Raw genomic sequence first — 22,572 nt, 5'->3', positions numbered from 1 at the left:
CAGGCCAAAATGCTTGTTTATATAATTCCACCATACAATTTTAAGTGAGCTATATGTATGCATTGTCATTTAAAAGTTTTTGACTGGTATAGCATCTCTCATCTGTTTTTGCTGTAGATGCTGTGATATCATATGCTTTAAGTCAATAAAAATAACTTGTAATGAAGATGGGGAAAAAGCACGCAGTACAGTTAAGGTGCGCAATGGAAATATCGGCTAAATTTTGTATTTAAAAATGCATTCGTAATCGGGATGGCGATTATTTTTAGCACATTATTTATATCGAATAATTGTAATTATGATTAATAACTACATATGGAGGACGATTATATTTTATATTTAGACTGGTCACGTGATGCGGCATTCACGCGATTTTAGCACATTGACTTGAAGTATTGATGTTACGTATAAATATCACTAGTGCAAGGGCATAACCAAGTTAAATATCCATGTTTCGTATATTAATATTTTCAAAAAGCATTGTAGTTTCTAAAAAGTGCTGCGATCCTGTCTAAATTCTGCAATTTCATTGTTAAAATTATACTTGTATGACCGAATGCTATATTTTTTGCTGGTCAGCGGCATGAAATATTGATATAATTAATTTGTTTTTAAGATTTCATGAGGATCGCAGCACTTTTCAGATACCTTATTAGTTCTATTGTTGAAATGTAAAAGCTTACTTTGATCCACAGAGTGTATGCCCTTGCACTAGATCGATTTATTAAGACCCCCCACATTACCCTCCGATGTACTTGCATACAAATATACGGCAGTGTCAATTAAATACGTAATATACAGAAAATATATTAATAAAATAGCGAAGAAGACATAAAATTCAAGTTATTGTCCCATAGAATATCTGTAAATAATATTCTATTTAATTAGAGAGTACATATTTTGTTGAGAAAATATTTCTTGATCTGTCTCTCACTGCATACAAACTACGTCACGTTGTAAGAAATGACGTCATATTGACAAGTGTATTGCGATCAGTGATTTGTTTATAACTTTTTATGTGGGATTTAACTAACGACAAAACAACATGCTGTAGTAAGTTTTTATTTAGTTTGATGATTTCTTACTGGTTAAATTAGCAGATAAACTCATTTTGTGGTATTTTAAAGAAATGTTGTATGACGTATACTGTGTATGATGTCATAGTCAAGTTTTCCCGTACAAATTAGGCTCCGCCTCCTTTTTGTAACCTTAACTGTGCTGCGCAGATCCTTGGCTAACTGTAGAATATTTTTTTTACACTAACCTCATCAGAATCCAGATAGTATTTAATTAATTGCCTTTATTTTGATTTTATGCAGAGGGCTCCAAATGTTTAATTTTTGTGATATTTTAAAATGTATAAAGATAAGTTTTTGTGCTTTAATTTTCTACAGTACGTTATAAAAAATGAAGTCAAAACCAATATAATTTTCATATCATTTTATAAACTAGAGTCCTCTGGTAAGTTTTAATTTCTTTCCCCCCTGTGTTTGTTTAATTTTAAACAGCTAGCCATTATAGTGAATATATGCTTATACTCAAACTTCTGTACATAAACATCAAAAACTTTAGCTTCATTTCCTCTACATGCAATGGTATTTCTCTTAAGGGTACTGGCATGGAATGGTGTATCTGATTTTTTGTTTGGTTTTACATGTACTTTTGATTTCAGTAAGTTAGCTTAAGACCTGTTTACATGAAAACTTTTCCTTAATGTTTTGTACTGAGGAAATGTAAAATTGTGAATAATGATATGAGATGACAATTCTCTTTCATTACAATTATATCTCTACATTAATTTGATGAATCATGAAATTAATATACACATGAAGAAAAAAAGCTGTCTCTGTATGTTTTCACAATCGAGAAGAAAATAACATAAACTGTGTATATGAAAAGTCTCAACTCTCAGGGTCTTACAAGTTTTATATCTACTCTTTTTCTGAAGTTATAGATGGATGTAGAAAAAAGAAATACTGACTGATCAATCAATCTTTTATAGCAAATGGTGTGAAGTAAAACATCTGAATTAAAAAAAAACAAAACATCTGAAGTCCATTATTCTAATATACTTGCCATCTGTGTACCTCTTCATCTGAATTCTATCTATTTTATCTTCAATTTATATTATAGGAGCATGCACCCCCCAATTCCTCCTTCCAAGCTTTAATTTATTCCAAAATACAATGTTATGATCAACCTTAATTATAACTCTATCCAATTATCATTAATTAAACAAGAGGCCCATGGGCCACATCGCTCACCTGAGCACTAAAAGTAGGAAAAGTAGAAAATGGTTTTTTACTGTAAAGTTTAAATCAAGTAGTCCCATGACCAATCATGGATTTGCTATTTTTTAGAAAATGATTTTTAAAGAATTTTCCTATATACAGTTAATTCTCGATAAACCGCCACCTTTTGTAATTTAGAAATCATGGCAGTATAACGAATTTGGCGATGAATTGAATTTCCCATCTTTTAGAGAACAAGAAGCAGAGTTATCGTTCTTAGAAATACCATTTAGCGTTTCTATTCTTAATATTACATGTTCATATATATAAAAACATATTTCTGATTGAAAATACTTCAAGTAATCTTTTTAATGTAAAAATTTGCTTTAAAACAAAATGTGCAGTTATGAAATAAAGACAAGTATTTGTATATGAATGTAAATCTGCACGTCCGATATTGAAAAAAAAAACATACTGGGTCGATTGTCATGATATATTGCCGATAGTAAATAAAATGAATTCTTGAATATATTCATTGTTTATGGTATCATTATTAATGAAACGTTCACAATTTATATCGTATAATTATTTTTTCCAGCAAACTTTGCACTGTTTAAAGCAGAGTTCATCAAAATAATATCGTTATCGGCTTACTTTGACAACGACCGCTTTCCTGGCGAAGCTCTGACTAAATGATTATATTAAACAGAAAACAAAGTTGTTATAACAGTTCATGTTAAAACTAGGAAACTTATTGTTCACAGAACAATAAGAGGTCTTTCCACCTTCTTTGAATTTTTCAAATTTGTTTTATATTTTACTCCTTAAAATTAAATTCCATGAATAAGAAACCAAAATTGGCTAAAAAGATAGAAAAAATGAAAATAAAAAACATGGAAATGACCTTGACCTTTGACCTTGAAAAATTTTTCAAGGTCAAAGGTCAAGGGTCAAAATGCAATTGACCTCATGCTTCTACGACTTATAGTTTTCAAGTTATAAGGATTTATACTAAGTACAAAGAAGTTAAAGGGCAATAACTCATATAAGGGGTCATCAGATCCTTTCGCATTTATACAGTGAATTTAGGGCTAAAGACCCTGAACACATTAGTGAAGATTTGGTGTCTCTACGGTGTACGGTTTTGAAGTAGTGGCGAAAACACGGTTTTTCGTATAAGGGGCAATAACTTTCAATAGGGTCAATGTTAGGGGACAAGAATGAAATCTTTGAAATAGATCTAAGAGTACATATTATTGATGCAAAGACTGTTTGTATATTTTAAAAGACAAAAGAGATATAAAAAGAGCTTATTTTCTCATTTTTGGAATGACCTTGACCTTTGACCTTTGCATAAGTTTAAAGGTCATAGGTCACTGATTCTTATGCACTTGGTCCTATGTCTCTATGACTTCTCGTTTTGAAAATTTTTAATTATTTGTAAATTTCAAAAAGTTTCAGTGGCAATAATTCATTGAAGGGGTCACTGAATGCTTTCGCAATGAATAGATTGAAGAATCCCCATAATTAGTCGAAGACATTAGTAAAGGTTTCATACCTCTACAGTTTTCGGTTTCGAAGGAGTAGCGATAACAAGCATTTCTTGCGAAAGGGGCAATAACTTCGAAAGCGGTCAAGGTTCATTTACGCAGGGTCAACTGCAATAATCTTTTAAGGAGTACATTCTTATGGACTATAAATCTTTTCGATATATCTTCAAACAAAAAAACATGCAGCGGAAAAATAATAAAAAAAACTAGTAAACTAATTGTTCAGAGAACAATAAGACGTCTTTCCACCTTTTTAAGTGTTTCAATATCATTTGGGCTGAAAAAAGTAGAAAAAAAGCAAGAAAATAAATAAAACAGCAAAATTCTCATTTCTGTACTAGGATTTTAGATCGGGCTCGCAGTTGTTATGAATATACCGTAAACAGACGAGTCGACTCGGGGATAACCACGGATTCATTCACTACGAAAAGAGAGCACGTTAAAAACACTGTAACACGCTCCTAGGTGTATATATGAGCTTGAATGAGATTGTTTTCGAGTTAAGATGTAAGGGGTAGGGTCTGATTAAAATTATGATATACCTATTAATATGAATAACATGCATTTGATCTGCGCATCAAGACGGAAGCGTAAGTGAAAACGTCGTGAAATGTCCCATGTGTACCTGCATCATATGTGCATTATACATGTATTAAAGAAATGTTTGAAAATATCCGATTTGAGTTGGTTTATGTTTGAAATGGATGGCGATAAATTATTTAAGAGCATGTGAAAAACATAAGCGAGAGATGCAAGGCAGTTTGTATTTATGGAAAAGGAGAACAGAGAATCGGGTTCGGGTTTTAACATTCCTTACCGAAATAGGCAAGAAATTCAATGTAAGTAGCATAAATAAAATTCCAAACATGTAATTCTAGATGGGAAACACAGGGAAGAAACGTGTATTTCTTTTTACTAGGCTGAAAGTCGCTATTTCTTGGGATTATGTTATTCTAGAAAAAAAAAATCAAATTTCAAATGAAATCAAGATTCATTCAATTAATATTAAATCCAAATAAAATTGAAATAAATTCCATACACTAAAGAAAGCAAGAATACTTGGTATTAAAATGTCGTAATAGAGCAGGAGAATCGAATGATATTAACAAAAATTGCAGAAATAGCCAATAGGGGCTTTAATTAATTTTTATGCTCAGCAATAACTAAATTTCAGACAGAAAAAAATGCAGATTTTGCCGATTTTCACTAGTATTTCATTATATTTCAGAGACTCACCTTAAAACTCTCAGGACACTTTCTTTAAGGTCTCTTCTTGCTTTTACTTCGAATCTTATGTCGATATATCGTATCGTTAGACTTTTAGACATTTTTTCTATGCTGCTGTTGATTTTTTTTTTTAAGAAAGGAAGGGGGGGGGGGTTATAAGCATTTGTAAGAGTAAGGGTTGCAAATACCTCAACGACCTTAAGCTTGATTGTGACCTTTGGGTCAATAGGTGGTCAAAGGTCAAGGTCATTTATCAAGGTCAAAGGTCAAGGTCATCCATAAAAAAAAGAAAGAAAGAGTGAAAGATAAACTTGAGATTAACACTTGAAGATGAATCTAGATAAAGGTAATGAATATTTCTTTATTACTTTTTGAGTTAGGGGTCAAGGTCAAAGGTCAAGGTCAAATATCAAGGTCAAGGTCATTTGGATTTTTTTTAAAATAGCTTAATCGACAATTTCTCTAGTATTCCAATGACCCTGACCTTTGACCTTGACCTATTCTTCAAGGTCAAAGGTCAAAAGATCTCATGCAGTTGGGCCCATGTCTTTACGACTTGTCGTTAAGAAGTTTTTAGTTCTTCGTAAACATCATCAACTAGCAGGGGCAATAACTACTTAAAATGGTTTACGAATTCTTTTGCACTAATGGAATGAGAAGTGTTCTAAATTAGTAGCAGACATTGTTGAAGGTTTTGTACCTCTACGGTTTACGGTTTCGGAGGAGTAGCGATAACAAGGGTTTACACTGAAGGGGGCACTAACTTTTAGAGGGGTCAATCTTAGGGGACAAGAATGAAATCTCTGAAATGGTTTTAAGAGTACATATTGAAGATGCAAAGATGTTTAGAATTTGGTTAAGAACAAAAGAGCTATTAAAAATGCTTAATTTTACATATTTTGAATGACCTTGACCTTTGACCTTGACCTAGATTTTAAGGTCAAAGGTCAATGAATCTTTTGCAGTTGGTCCCATGTCTATACGCCTTGTCGTTTTAGAAAAGTTCTTGATATTCGTAAACATTGCAAACATTCAGGGGCAATAATTTGTTATAAGAGCTTACGAATCCTTTCGCAATGTTTGATTGGAGAGTCTACTAAATTAGTCGTAAACATTAATTTAGGTCTGGAATCTCTGCGGTTTACGGTTCTGGAGAAGTAGGGATAACAGACATTTCTTGCGAAAGGGGCAATAACTTCGAAAGGGGTCAAAGTTCTAACATAGGGGGTCGTTTTTCGGAATAACTTTTAATATCCAGTATCATGAACTATAAAGTTTTTCGATAAGTCTTACGGTGTCAAAACATAAGGTGAGAAATAAAATAAAAAACAGAAGCATTTCAAGAGGTCTTTCCACAGAAAGGTGGAAAGACCTAATAAAAAAGAATAATAATAAACAGAAGAATTTCAATAGGTCTTTCCACAGAAAGGTGGAAAGACCTAATTATTGTTTATTCAATTCTTGTTTAATTACTTAATTGCATGTACCTTGTCTGCGTTTGCATGCTTTACAACAGGGATAGCGTCAACCAATTAGCCGTGCTTCACTGACCACATGCACCTGTGGCGGTATATCGAGATAATTGACACTTAAAAATGGACGTTTGTTGTGAAAACAGGGTGGCGGATGGCGGTATGCGAATTTGGCGTTATAAAGGGAATTTTATATAGCAGGAAAAACGTTCTTGGGAAATCATGGCGGTATTGCGAAAATGGCGATGAATCGAATGGCGATAATTCAAGAATTGACTGTATATCTTTAAAAACTTTGGTCGGCCATTTTGGCCCCGCCCTACCCCTGGGGGGTCATGATTTGAAAAACTTTGAATCTACACTACCTGAGCATGCTTCCATATAAATATGATGAATTGATGGCTTTGTCATTCTTGAGAAGAAGATTTTTAAAGAATTTTCCTATATATTTCTATGTAAAACTTTGGTCGGCCATTTTGGCCCCGCCCTATCCCCGGGGGTCATGATTTGAACAAACTTGAATCTACACTACCTGAGCATGCTTCCATATAAATATGATGAATTATGGCTTTGTCATTCTTGAGAAGAGGATTTTTAAATAATTTTCCTATATATTTCTATGTAAAACTTTGGTCGCCCATTTTGGCCCCGCCCTACCCCTGGGGGTCATGATTTGAACAAACTTGAATCTACACTACCTGAGCATGCTTCCATATAAATATGATGAATTATGGCTTTGTCATTCTTGAGAAGAAGATTTTTAAAGAATTTTCCTATATATTTCTATGTAAAACTTTGGTCGGCCATTTTGGCCATGCCCTACCCCCGGGGGTCATGATTTGAACAAACCTGAATCTACACTACCTGAGCATGCTTCCATATAAATATGATGAATTATGGCTTTGTCATAAAAATCTTAAGAAGATTTTTAAAGAATTTTCTTATATATTTCTATGTAAAACTTTGGTCGGCCATTTTGGCCCCGCCCTATCCCCGGGGGTCATGATTTGAACAAACTTGAATCTACACTACCTGAGCATGCTTTCGTATAAATATGATGAATTATGGCCTTGACATTCTTGAGAAGAAGATTTTAAAAGAATTTTCCTATATATTTCTATGTAAAACTTTGGTCGGCCATTTTGGCCCCACCCTACCCCCGGGGGTCATGATTTGAACAAACTTGAATCTACACTACCTGAGCATGCTTCCATATAAATATGATGAATTATGGCTTTGTCATTCTTGAGAAGAAGATTTTTAAAGAATTTTCCTATATATTTCTTAATGTAAAACTTTGGTCGGCCATTTTGGCCCCGCCCTACCCCCGGGGGTCACAATTTGAACAAATTTGAATCTTCGCTACCTGAGAATGATTCCATATAAATATGATCAATTATGGTTTTGTCATTCTTGAGAAGAAGATTTTTAAAGAATTTTCCTATATATTTCTATGTAAAACTTTGGTCGGCCATTTTGGCCCCGCCCTACCCCCAGGGGTCATGATTTGAACAAACTTGAATCTACACTACCTGAGGATGTTTCCCCATAAGTTTCATCTTTCCTGGCACAGTGGTTCTTGAGAAGAAGATTTTTAAAATATGCCACCAAATTTTCATTAATTCCCAATTATCTCCCCTTGAATGAGAGCGTGGCCCTTCATTTGAACAAACTTGAATCCCCTTCACCCAAGGATACTTTGTGGCAAGTTTGGTTGAAATTGGCCCAGCGGTTCTTGAGAAGAAGTCAAAAATGTGAAAAGTTTACAGACAGACGGACAGCTAGACAGCTAGACAGACAGACGGACAGACAGACGGACGCCGGACAAAATGTGATCAGAAAAGCTCACTTGAGCTTTCAGCTCAGGTGAGCTAACAATAATGTATTTACTGCATGTAACAATCCACCTGAAATATCTAAACATATATACATGTAGAATACAAATAATATGATTATCCTTCAAAAATTAGATAAGAGAATTATATTTTGAGAGTTTTTTCAAATAAGCCCTACCAAGTCAAATGTATAGTCTCAGTTGAGATATTTTAAGTTTGTCTATTATGTGTTTATATCTGGTATAGTATACTCTAAATATTCAAATCGTGTCCTGTAGCCTTTTTCATGAAGCGATTGAGAAATAGAACTAGAGTATTCCATGGAATGCTTGGGCAGTCTACTGTAGAAAAGTACAAGAAAGGAGGAGATCTTCAAAAAATAGAAAAATACCGCCTTCTTAGTTCAATAGAAAAAAATAACAATTAATACAATCATAAAGTTACTGAATGTTTTTTGAATTTCAGTCTGTATGATAACTATTAGAATTGAGAATATGATACAGTTTTTAAATGTAAAATATAGTTTGTTTCATTATTCTTTCTATCCTGGGAATTTTATGAAACATGCTGTTGAGGTGAACAGATATTTAATATATAAAAATTGTGTAAACTGGTACTAAAAAGAGTATTGCTGTCACAAAGTCTTTTGGTTTGTGTGTTTACAGCTCTAATATTTTATTTGTGATAAAGTTGAATAAAAACAAATGGTAAAATTAAGTCATTTGTTTTTTAGTTGTGTTGCTATTAAAATGAAAATACTACATGGAGGATAACAAAAAATTATTCAATACTTTATTGTTGACTTTTGATATTTTTAACAGAAGCCTCAGCTACAGGTCAAGGGTTATGTGGAAATGGACGAGTTGATAAAAACGAGGACTGCGATGCCGGCTACACAGGGGACAGGTGCTGTAACGACAAATGTCAGTTCAGGGCCAAGTATATGAAATGCAGGTAACGTCTTTTGTGAAACTTGTAACTAAATCATACCCCAACACACACCCACATATTGGCCATTAAAAAGTAATTAGTTCCAGGGTAGCACAACCTTAACAAGATTATTAGCATAAAAATCTTAGCATATTAAAGGTTGTTTTTTGACCCCCATTGACCATTGATCAAGATGACTGTATATACAGAAAGAATAATTGTCCATAGCATAATGTAATAATTTTATTTTGTCCTTAGTCATGACCGTGAACAAAGGTCATCAAGATCAAGGTCAAAAAGTCTTTCAGTGCTATGAACTTTGCGTGCTGTATAATCTGTATGTTGGCACCCACTTGGATACATTTTATCCTTTTGTCTTTCAGTCCTATGAACTTTGCGTGCTGTGTGAATTGTACCGTGGCCCCTATAGGGTATACCTGCCTGGACCAGGTAGATGATAACTTTGACTGTAAGGGGAAGTCACACTGCAGGTATCCTTCCACTGGTGATGAAGAAGTTGTAGTACAATTCTCAGTTAACCTTTGAATTGGACCCAGTAAGGCATGGCATTCTTGGCACTATGTATTTAGTGTCTTTCAAATGGTGAATAGATTCTCATTGGTTAAGAAATTAATAATATCAGGAACTTTAAATTGTTGTTGACAACAATGAGACAACTTAAGCCCCACGTCTTTGCTGTACAAGATGCTGTTATTGGATATTTGCTACACTTGTTGACATTCGTCCAAATGTCTTATCCCATGTATATTTTAATATTGAATGAAAGCTCTGTAAATTTCAGATGCTAATTATATAACGTCGAGAATACCACGCCTTACTGAGAGTCTAAGGATAACAGAGAATTGTACTAAAACATCAACACGCAGTAATAATTAGGGCCCCGCAAGAATTTGCGGGTGCCCTATAGTAATCACTCTGTCCGTCCGTCTGTCTAGCTGTCTGTCTGTCTGTCTGTCCGTCTGTCACTCTTCCATCCACAAATTTTCTGTTTTTTTCTAATAACTTTTTTTATGGTTGCCCAATCAAGTTCAAATTTGGTATGGTAGTTCAGTAGGCAGAAATACATATTTTGGTGCTAAGTTTGGTTCTCTATGTCTTCTGGTTTGGAGCTGGGGTGGTGGGGTAGATTCCTTAACTATGCATAAGAATGAATGGGCAACTTTTTTTATGGTTGTCCAATCAAGTACAAATTTGGTATGTTAGTTCAGTAGGCAGAAATACATATTTTGATGCTAAGTTTGGTTCTCTATGTCCCCTGGTTTGGAGCTGGGGTGGTGGGGTAGATTCCTTAACTTTATATACGAAAGCATTGGCAAAGAGAGATAACTGCTGAAGATGTTCCCATTGTAAACTGAATGCTGCTATGAGTCCCTTGGGATTAATTAGCTTTTCTCCTGAAGAAAATCCAGAGCATTATCTTTATCTGTCAAATTGAGATGAATTACCACCTCTGTCTGCAAATGAAGTTTGTTTTGAAGTTAAGTCAATTTGGAATGCTATGAACACTCTGAAATGTGGATTTAAATATAAATTTTTATAATTTAATTTTGTTTAATAGTTATGATTTCATTGAATTCTATTAACAAGAAATAGATTAAAGAAGATTTTTTGATTTACTTTTTTCACTTTATGTTAATTCAAGAATATTATTAATTTTTAGGATAGTTGTATAAAAACCCCACTCTATCATTAATACTGAAAAAGTTCTTATTGTAACTTTAGAAGAAAATGATGAGAGAGGTACAATTAATCCTTTGGGATTAATTATCTAGCCTGCTGCAGAAAATTTAGTAGGCTTTTTTTTATCTGTCACTTTAAGATTAATGAAAACCTTTGTCTGCAACTGCTGTTTGTTTGAAGTTTAAAGGTCCTTCATGATATTTGCATTCATTGAAGGCTGGCATTTTATATAACACAAGCTTCATAATTGTTTAAATATACATTCAATGTGAAGTTGTTCTTTACTGCCTAATGTAAATACAAGGATATTATTTTCAGGTTTTTGAATATTCAGGAATTATCTTGAAATTTTAAGAATACAGTTGCTGTTGCTTATTCTTCGTACATTTTTTAATCATTCTGTAAGCACCCTATTCTACCCCATGGCGGGGCCCTTGCTGACTGGTCAGTTTTCTAGTTATGTTACATGTACTGGTGATTACAGGTGATAGAGAATTTATAGAATAGCAACACATAATAATAATTACAGACGCAAAACAAGAGGCAAATTTGAAGAACAAAACATTAAGTAATAACTAAGATTAAAACATAGTTAAAACAAAAACAACTCATATCCATTTACTTCATCCAAATAAGAGTTTCCAAAAGTAAAATTAAAAGCATTATCAGAACTTGATATCAAGTTTAAAAAATTATTTAAGGCATAATATTTGAAACTGCTTGTATGATGATTTATACATGTAACTGTTTTAATGTTCCTTAACATAAACAGTGGTAAAGATCTGACCTGCCCGAATGCCGTACCTAAGACTGATAATACATCATGTCATAATGGGTAAGTTATAGAAATGTATGCCAAGATCTACAGTGCAACCTCATCATCCCAAAGTCAATTTATTTAGGAGCATTCAAAATATTTTCAATTGTAGAATATTCTGAACAAACGAAAATTTTACTTTTTGATTTGTCTATGAGTAAAAATTAATTCAGACAAATCTTTGTTTCTATTCCTTCAGTGAATATATATTCAAAACTTTTTAAAAACTTTAGTGGTTTTTTAAAAGTATTCAATTTCTTTAAAAATTAAGGTAATTTTTTTGTTTGTTAAAAAAGTTGAAAATGTTGCTTGTCAAAGATTGTATTATTGTAGATTTGGAAAATGTTGGAATGGAAAATGTTTAGATGCTTGTCAACAAGTTAAGAAGAATCCATGTCTGTGCAAAGGTAATATTACTAAGGTGTTGAGATTGAAGAGTAGTATAGAAGTTAGAGCTATGAGCCTACTGAATAAGAATGTTACTATCATTCCTGTAACAGCGTTTCACTTTGTTTGAGCGAGCATGTCAGTTAAAGTTTCACATGTTGATTACCATTTTGCTCATCGTTTGGATGTTTGATTTCAATGGAATCAAGTATACTTTGCATATGAAACACAGAACCTATGCAGCAATATCACTGACAATACTAACCAATCATAATAAATGATTGTTCGTGAGAATGCATTAAACAATAATCACGCGGTGAAGGCAAGCACGTTTTTATCCTTAAAATGATGATATTGGTCGTTATATATAGTATAATGGTAACAGAGTATAGCACTACTTATATCATGCTTCAAAGGATCACTTCTAGGTGAATGTATGCTTCGAGCTATTGGACCGATATTGGTTTCAGTCTTTAGAAAAATCTTATCGATATCCATTTGGGTTCCTGACTTTAGGCTACGTGCATGTGATGTTTGTTTCTTATACATAATTTTTCTTTGGGTGCCCATTGACTTCATGATAACAAAGCTGGACTGTACATTTTTTTTTCCTATAGGAGATGATGCCTGTAAGACATGCTGCTTCAAGCCCAACACGGAGATTTGTGAACCATTATCAGATCAATCTGAACAATTCCTGGAGGATGGGAGACCATGTTATGATGGCTTCTGTAAAAAGGTAAAAAGAAGCACAATAATATACAGGTTTTAGTAATTTTCACATCTCTATACATCTCCAAATACTTTTGGTTGTCAATCATGTCTTTGTATTTTTTATAGAGTTACACACAATTGCAATTGTATGTGTGTGTGTCAAATTTAACTAGACAAAGCAACTTGATTTTAATTTTTGTAAACATGTATTTAAAAAATCTGTTGAAGTTTGTTATTGATACATAATATTGGTATACCAGCAACTTAATTTGAAGAGGCATATTCTGACAAGTTGACAGGAGTGGATCAAACTCTATGCTTTGCATTGAGTTTGGTCGGATAATTTAGTGCCTGTCAACTCAACGTGATATGGCTCTTCGGATCAATTTACTGTTCTAATGGTAAATTTATTATATACCCCCATTACAACTAGCAAATTGTAGTTTTAAAAACTCCTGAGATCAATTATAAAAATTATGCTATACCCCCAGCGTTGGCGTTGGTGTCATCGTCGGCGTCCCAGGTTAAAGTTTTAGAAGCAAGTCCATTCCCAAGTAACTATAAACCCTACCTGAACCAAACTTGCATGGATGATGCATCTAGGGATGGACACTACCAGACTTGCTTCGGATGCTGGATCTGACCCACATTTTCATTCCCAAGTAACTAGAAGCCCTACCTGAACCAAACTTGCATGGATTATGCATCTAGGGATGGACACTACCAGACTTGCTTCAGATGCTGAATCTGACCTATATATTCCAAACAAGAGACCAGGTTATAGTTTTGGGAACAGATTAATCCCAGTGAACTTGAAGTCTTTGATATCTGCAGTATTAACAAACTTATGAATATTGTTTACACTATACATGTTTTTCAAGCTACACGCATAGAAATGTGTATATGCCCTGTAAGGGGTTAAACACAACTTGCAAGAATATTGTTGTTGGGATAAATACTAGATATTAAGAAAATATGATGTGAGATTTGCTTTACTTACACTGATAACATTCGTCGAGGTGAGCTTCGTAATCTTTGATTACCCGGTACCTTTGTTTTACTTAACGAAGCAGTTTGTCAAGGAACTTTTTGATATGCAAGAAAAATAATGTCATGTCTCAGCACTGCATCATCAGTTTCAGAGAGTGGTGATATGGATTCAGAAGACCACAGTGTGCTGATCCGGAAAGTCGGATATGTTATGTGATTTCTTTAAATCTACTGTAAAATTTAGTGATACACAGTTGGGTATATAATATAAGTAATATTATTATCCTTCAGAATTATACAGTCAATCTGATTGGTTTAGAGCAGGTCACATGCAGGGAGACAACTCGTGATGTCTCCCTCACGATCATGGTGACAACTGTTGTCACCTCCAGATGACAATGAAATAGCTGAAGCGAGCATGCACAGTTACAACTGTGTTGTCGCCCTTTGAATGAAATTACAGTGGTTTAAGCGAGATAACTCCTATTTATAATTAATAAAAAAATGTACAACTGCTAAATATGCGGGATCGGTAAACAATAAATTCTAATGATGACGTCAAAAAATGTGTGTTGACATATTTTGAAAGAATAGAATCAGAGCAGAACACAAGAGGTTTGATAACTATTGTCTACTATACCGAAAATTGATAATTTAGATTTTTCATGATTATAAAACTATTATGGACTGTTTAGATGGAAGACATCACATATTATCAGGTCTGAGAAGGGTTTTCACCCAAGTAGGGTTGACAACCCTACTCAGACCTGATAATTGGCGATGTCTCCCTTCTAAACAGTCCATAATTGTTTAATAACAAAGGCTTCTGATTTTTTCAAACTAAATTTTTGAATTTTTTTTCCTAGGGAAAATGTGAGAAATCCCAGTCAAAACTAGTACAGAGGTTATTTTCAATCATCCAGTCTTTCAGCATAGATCAAATAGGTAAGTCGCTCACCTATAGCTAATAACAGACATATCACTAGTCCACTAACTTTGCATGTCCTTTCCAGTCAGGTAAAAGGACTCTGTATCTCTTGAAATTTGACATGCTTAGCAAATTAACCTTCAATCTTAAATTGAACTCAACAGTAACAGTTAATAAACAACATCATTATTTCCAATTTTTGTGACTTTTTAAATTAAAAAAAAACAATTGAAAAGGTTCAGGACCCTGTTTAAAAAGCATCTATTACTGCAAGTCCATAATACAGTGTTACCTTTTGTATTTGGCTGTGCTTTAATTAATTTTAAATCAATATTCAATTAAAGATAAAGATTAAATAAAAAAAAATTTAAGTACAGTCCATTTTTTATAGGATAGCGCATCTGATGTTCATTTAAAAAATAAACAACAATGTTAAGTTAGTTGGTCACCTGATCAAATCTGTGAGCCCGAAGGGCTTCTCAATAGATTTGATCACGTACCAACTAAAAGTTCATTTCCCAGTGAACTTTTTGACATTGTTGCTTATTACTTATATTTACATTTAAGACGAATACATGCATTTCAAGTTAAATTGCATTTATTACACGAACAAAATATCACCTTGCTCTGTGATTCAGTCGCGCTATGACCTCTGACCCCCAAATAACATTCACACAGAATTGAACATATTTTCTCTTCAATAGGTTCATCTAAGAAAAATATTTGCAAATGTAAATATATTAAAGTGGTTATTTATATAATTTCCAGCTTTATTTATGAAGAACAACATTGTATGGACTGTCCTGATCCTAGCTATACCTGTGTGGATTTTAGGCATTTACATCATAAACAAATTTGTAAGTTAACCAATAATCTTGCTGTAATTTATGGTCAAGTGTGCAGTAAAATACTGCTTTGATCCAGCCTAATATTACATATTATTCTTATACAGTCATGTATAATGAAATATTTTAGGATGAAAAAGAGGAAATAGAGGACCAAGCAACCAGAAATCCCAAGCGCGATGTGGTAATTTTTTTTAAACAAATAGTTAATGGGAGAAGTTGTGTTATTATTATAGATTGCTAATTAAGAAAAAAGAAAAAAAATAATCTAAGCTTGGCTGCTGTCACATGTAGGAAAAATTTTTGGAAAAAAACCCCAGCTAGTTGATGTTTGTATTTAGGCTGTCTGATAATAAATGCTGACTCACTTACTCAACATTACTTGTATACACTTGTAATGGGAGAAGGGAACAAGCAGCAGACCAGACAGAGATTTGAACCCAGGCCTCCTGAATCTCTGGTCAGGTGCTCTACCGACTGAGCTATCTGGCCACCAGTGATTGATCATGGCTGACTGCCACACACTTTTTGATATATATCAATCTATTTGGGTGTTTTACTGTTCTCTCTTATCTTGAGTAAACATTTTTATTTGAAGATGAATTATCAATTCTTGTCTTTAAATTCCTAGGAATCAAGAGGAAAAGTATTACCAACTGAAAATAGGAATATAATAACTGTAAGGAGGTCAACATTAAATACAGCAAATCCAGTGGTCTAGAGTTTATACTGATCAGTGCAATGTTTTACATCAGTCTTCTTCCTTCCCATTGGTTGATATTGTTAACCTTTTCTCCATTGGTTGATCGTCTTCCAATTCAATGTCTGTGATTGAATGAAAACTGCAGGAATTTACATGACTTCAAAGTGCTCTTTTTGTTTCCTATGCACTCTTGTTTGGTTAAGTCATATGTGTGTAAGAATGGACATTTTATTACTCTTTAACACAGTCATGTTGTAAATAACTAGTTAAAAGCTCAGATATTTCCAAGGGATGTTTTTATTCAATGATCTACAAATTAAAAAAGTGAAATTTCTGTAATAAAAGAAGATATTAAATGGATGTAAATGTACAGATCAAAAAATTCTCATGAAATGTCCATCAATATAGATTTGTAGATTGATATTGGATTTACTTGTTTACAAAATTTCACCAGATTTGTAGTTTCAAAACAACACAAATGTCATGTGATTCTATATACATGCACTCATTGCTAAGAATCCTGAAAATTTTCAAATTGCAGTATTGCATAATCCTAGGTTTTGATTATATAAATGAATATGAGAGAGATACTTTTTTTTCAAACTTTCCTGTTTGTTGCTCATTATGTGAAAATTCTTCATTGCTCAATTATAAGAGTTAATAGTGTGAGGAAATCTAATATTAGCCTTTCATGCTCGCTTAGAATTGCACAGGGTGCTCAATTTATCTATTGTTTGTCATTTTTTATACATAGTCCTGAGTTATGTTTACATGTAATCATGTAAGTGATTTATAAATTAATGATATGCATTTATTTGAAAGTTAAGATGGAATTATATATATTGTAATCATTTATCGGTTAATGCATGCAGACAATTAACCTTTCACCAGCATTTTGTGCTCTGTAGCTTTCAGATAAACTTCAAAAAATATTTTCTAAATGAAAAAAATATTGTTTGATAAAATCTCCCTTTTGATGCAACATCTTCATTGTGTAAAGAATGTATTTTGTCCATTGACTATAATGAATTGGCTAATAGGTTAACTATTATGATTATCTTAATCACATAGTTATCTTAACTGCTACAGTTATGGTGAACATTAAAAATATTGACACCCACTATAACCACTAACACCCCCCCCCCCAAATCAAAGGGGTCGAAGATTTCTTTAATTTTTAGTTAAATAATGAAATTTTATATACAATGTATAACAATAGAGTGATTATCAATAGTTTTTTATGCCATGTTTTGTTTATTAGTGTTTGTATTTTTTGTATTTTATTTAAGTTATAGATATGACGAATAAATATACAAATAATATTTAAACATATTATTGGTTTATCTAAAATAAATCTGATGTCAAATAGGGCGCCGCCCAATGTCATTGAAAAAAGGTATTATAAATAAAAAGTTTTAGAAACTTCAGCCAACAGTTTCATCAATAAGTTATACTCCGAGTGTTATATTTAAAAGTTGAATTTTTTTTTTTGAAAAACAAATGGAAAGAATTTTCAGGAAATGTGGATAAAGATGCAATGCCTTAGGTAAACACATTCATTATTTGACTATCACGATAATAATATTTTGTCACTTTTATAGATATATATTTACATATTTAGCTGTGTCTTTCTTCTATGTCAACTGTGAAATTGATTTGAATTCTACCATTTTCGTGTATACTCACGCATAGAAATATACACAGAGAATTACGCGCTAACGCGACGTCGCGATGTCAGTAAAAATGCAACGATATAGGGCAGCGAGAGATATTCAAATATTGAGTATATTTTTGCTTTTTTGGTGCTTTCAAACATGTAAAATGTAAATACTCAGTATAAGGAATGTTTTAAAGTTTAGTATGAAGTATTGGTGTGTGAATCACACAGACTTGCACGTAGGCAGTTTTAAAATGAAAGGGTTCAATATTCAATGTAAAATTAAAGCGGGATTTAAAAAAAATAATTTGGTCCTCTGGAAGGGACTAACTGCAATTTATCCCTGACTGAAAATTGATACCGATTTCATATGCATAAGAACTGAATGTAGATTGCTTTAATATTTATTTATAAAGGTGTTAATTAAAATGGGATGACTTGAAAGTTTTTGCGGATATTTGTTTCCTTGTTCCGTGCCCTAAACTTATTTTCAATTTCTTAGGAGAGAGAAGGAAAGGGAGGGGGGGGGGGTAGTAAAGCAGGGACAGGAAACCAGACAATCTTCATCACTGAATTGGATTTGAAATGCAAATAGATGTAATAATGATTAATATTGCTACATAAAAAATATCAAAAAGAAGATAAATTAAAAAAAAAAAGAGGAGGTTTTTAATTTTTTTTCTTTCATATCCATGAATTTTTTTTCGGTGTGATATATCTGAAGTGCAATCGACATGTACATGTACTTCAAAATTATAAACTTGACATGTTTGTTATTGTTTTCCGTAACAACAGGAAAAGAAAAGATATATCGGGGCAATTTTTTGATTAAGATTTTTTGGTATGCTCTTTTAACATATCTATACATGTATACATACTGGACACATTCGAATGGTGTTGCCCATGTAATTCCCCTTCCAGTAGGCGGATCCCACTTTTGACTCCTTTAATTCAATCTCTTATTCCAGTAGGCGGATCCCACTTTTAGATCTTATGATTACTGAAACGGAAAACACCACTTAGTGGATTCATCGCCTCGTTAGACGCTAAGACAGGGAATTAGGATTTGCATGTTAGACGTGATTACAAATCGGAACGACATGTGATGACAAATCGGTCCGTAAGGTAAAGAACTTTTGTTTGTCTTTGATATTTTTCATTTTTATCTCTCTCTTCAAAAATTGTTTATTCTGCCGCTAAATGTAACCAGTCCTCCGACTGCATCTTATGTAATACAAACTAATACTGAAATAGAAAAAAAAACTATACTTTGTTAAAGGATGTTTAAGTTATATACAAGGAAATTTTTTTTATTTTTTACTAAACTGCTAAACCCCATTGTATTTTGATACTTTAAATACAATTTTTAGCGTGTTTAACTTGTAAATCAGAATTGATTGCAAAAACCCCGTGATTTGAAATTCATATAGATATTCAGAGCGTAAACACACATGACTATAAAATAGTTTATACAAGAATCAATTAAATTCATACCCATATGGAATGTTTTCGACGTTTTTTTTTTCCGCTAAATTTCACAAACATTGGTTTACAGCGTCGAATGATCATTTGATTTGGCTTTGAAGGTAAAGTTAAAATGTTTTTATGAATGATGTTTCGGACAACGACCAGCTAATGATCGGTTTAACACACACCGAGTGTTGTTTATATACTGTATTGTTTATACTGTAAGCGTCTGTAGATAGCGTAAACGCCTGAGTAGTATGCCCGTTTTTTTCTGTTAACGCCCATATCAAATATACATTGTTTTTTCAAAGAGATGCACGGGCCGCTGAAGCTCACCGCGTGCAACTAATTGGTAGATCGAACTTTTAACATCATGATTAAATCTACGTTTTGATTAGAAAATTACCCCCCCCCCTCTTTCGCATCGCGAAGTCCACTCATTTTTTCTGAGAATTGTCTTTCTGCTGTCAGTTATGTTAATTTAACGATCGATATAATCTTATTAAATATTCAAAGTTTCCCTCAAATGTATTTAGAACTTATAGTCATGTATTTTAATTTCAACTGAAAAAGTGATTAAGCGATTTTTTCTACTTGTACCCCCCCCCCCCCCCCCCCCCGAGGTTTTTGATTTTGGACAGTGTTCTCTCCCCTATCTGTTTTCTTTTCTACCTTTATTGTCAAAGTTTTCCCTTTTTTCACTAGTCATTTTTCGCTTTTCCAACCCCTCCACTTTAAAATAAATGATATGTGCGTGATCTTAACGAAATAACTTGTGCCTTAACTAGAGCCGTGCTCGTTGCAAAGCAACGAGTAGGTCTTCCGTTGGAGCTGTGGACAGGAAGTACAGACCTTGGGTCAAGGTCTCTGCACTTTCATATGTCAATTAACAACCTGTCTTCCCAGCATGAGCCTCCAGTAAATTTTAATTACAAGGTTATGCTTAAACAATTTTTTCTTTGTCAGTGACCTTGATTTGCCAGAAAGACATTTGATCAGGGTCATGACAAAACTTCCAATTATAAGTAACCTATTTTCAAGTAAGAGCCTCCAATGATTTTCATTTACTAATTCATAGCGTAGTAACGAAAATATTTCTTCTGTCAGTGACCTTGATCTTAACAGAATAACCTTGGCTCTGTGTCAAGACAAACACCTTTAAGTGATTAGAAGTTTATAACCCTGACAGGAATTTTACAACTTTTCTGTCATTGGCCGATGAAGATGTTTGAAATTTGCATTATCTTGTTCCATTTTGTCACAGGTCAGAAAAACAACATTGAGGTATTTTAAAACATCACCGGATATTAATATTCAAACAACATGGTGTTTCTATTTATGAAAGATAGACGGGGTTGAAAGTCCCTTCCATAATACGTATTTTAGGTAATAGCTTTACTTTCAATAAAATTAAACTCAAAAGTCCACAAATAAAATATCTTTCCTCATTTATTTCAAAGTTTGGGTAAAGGGGGTGAGGAGCATGGGGATGTCATGATGTATACGTAATATATTCGAGGTTATTATTCCGTTAGACAGGAAGACCCGAGGAGTTGTGATTTGCTGATCATGATCTAAAACACGTTGACAAACCGAAACCACATGGTTTTATACACGTTATTCAATCAATTCATTCATAATTATTTTCCTTGAAGGAGGAATGCATGGGTAAAGGATTTAAAGAAAATTCCCGATGTACAATAGCATCCGTGCATGGACTTCATTTTAGTACTACATAATGATATTGTGCTTGAAGTTGAATAAAATCATCAAATAAATTAAATTTAAATAGGAAAGGGAGATTATGTTTAATAGAATAAAAATTAGACAATACTTGAGACAGGGACTCGCTGGTAAAAACTTGAAGGTACTTGAATAAAATGCCTCTCACTCACTCTCTCGTACGCGTATTTTTTAAACCAAGGAAAGTAATTTGCGCTAGATATAAGTTCATTTTAAAGAAAATACTGAGTTATATACGGTAAACGATACAAATGGTTTGACTTTGGTGCCGGCTATGATTTTAACAGTTTAATTTAGGTTGTAATTACATGATAAGTCTGTAATATTCAGATAAGATTGTTACCCCAGTATATAAGTTCTTAAATTTTCGAATCTGGACATATGCGGGTTTATTACTACATGTACTTGAATGTACATTATATAACCTGCTACTGATATTTAATCACGGAACAAAATTACAACGTCAGCACACTATACTAATCATTTATACGGGTTTTGAATAAATTATAAAACAAATTAAGTTGATTGCTTTAAAATCATTATTTCTTGAACTTTACTATAAAACCTCTATAAATTAATAGACAGTGTGCAGCACAGAAGTCACTTATGAAGTTTACATGTGCCAGTGTTACTTATCGATGTTTAGTCCACTTCATTGGGTATAATTCTATCCTTACGATTCGGAAGATTCTCTTTAAAAGTTTAAAATTGGTATAGCCATGGTTAATATCTGTGATGAAAAAAAATGTGTTTCGGAAAACTTGTGTTGTGTTGTGTATGAAAAGAGCAAAGCTTGTGCATTTTAATAAATATTGGTTGAATTAAAGTAACTGCAGATCGCCAGTCCATGCGCTATGAATCGTCAAATTACACATGGAGCTAACGAATAGTTAAGAATTGAAGACTGATTAATGTACATGTAAAAAATAAATTAAATGCCCCAGCGTTTTGTACTAAAGTCAAACCTAAAACATTTTAAGATATTTTTGAAAGATTTAATTTACTTAGAGAAAATAATATTTTCTTACTGTTGTAGAATGGTTTGTATATATATATACCAATTATTTTGCCTATGACTGCGGGGTCAATGGTTCACCACGGTGTGTCGCTTTAGAATTTCTCAGCTGCGTGTAATCGAAAGATAGATTACACAGTGGTAAAAACACTTAGAATCTGGGTTCCAGGTGAATATGAGAATCGCGCAGTAAATAATTGTGTATTATTTGACTCTTAAAAGTTTTTTTTTATGAAATCCGGGCGTATATTGTTTCTGTTCAAATTGTTTGTGTTTATATTCAAATGAATAAAAGATATTCGTATTTTTTTTCTATAACTCTTTCTCTTGGAAAGATCTTTATTTATATAAGGAAAATGA

At 33.0% G+C, this 22,572-nt stretch overlaps 1 protein-coding gene across 1 annotated transcript in view; it reads left to right on the top strand.

Annotated features, from left to right (window-relative positions):
- Positions 1-16,396, top strand: part of LOC134247104 (ADAM 17-like protease) — a 33,451-nt gene extending 17,055 nt beyond the window's left edge. The window contains exons 14-22 of the mRNA XM_062729439.1: positions 9,137-9,269; positions 9,629-9,736; positions 11,719-11,781; positions 12,097-12,170; positions 12,768-12,889; positions 14,721-14,799; positions 15,551-15,639; positions 15,758-15,811; positions 16,259-16,396. Coding sequence (XP_062585423.1) covers positions 9,137-9,269; positions 9,629-9,736; positions 11,719-11,781; positions 12,097-12,170; positions 12,768-12,889; positions 14,721-14,799; positions 15,551-15,639; positions 15,758-15,811; positions 16,259-16,348 — 812 coding nt within the window. The 3' untranslated portion in view covers positions 16,349-16,396. The remainder of the gene's footprint in view (positions 1-9,136; positions 9,270-9,628; positions 9,737-11,718; positions 11,782-12,096; positions 12,171-12,767; positions 12,890-14,720; positions 14,800-15,550; positions 15,640-15,757; positions 15,812-16,258) is intronic.
- The last annotated feature ends 6,176 nt before the right edge of the window (positions 16,397-22,572 follow it).

Source organism: Saccostrea cucullata, unplaced genomic scaffold (assembly GCF_032062105.1).
Source record: "Saccostrea cucullata isolate Sc308-1 unplaced genomic scaffold, CSIRO_AGI_Scuc_v1 ctg5165, whole genome shotgun sequence".
In the NCBI taxonomy this organism is placed as follows: domain Eukaryota; kingdom Metazoa; phylum Mollusca; class Bivalvia; order Ostreida; family Ostreidae; genus Saccostrea; species Saccostrea cuccullata.
This window is presented reverse-complemented; position numbering and strand designations above follow the sequence as displayed.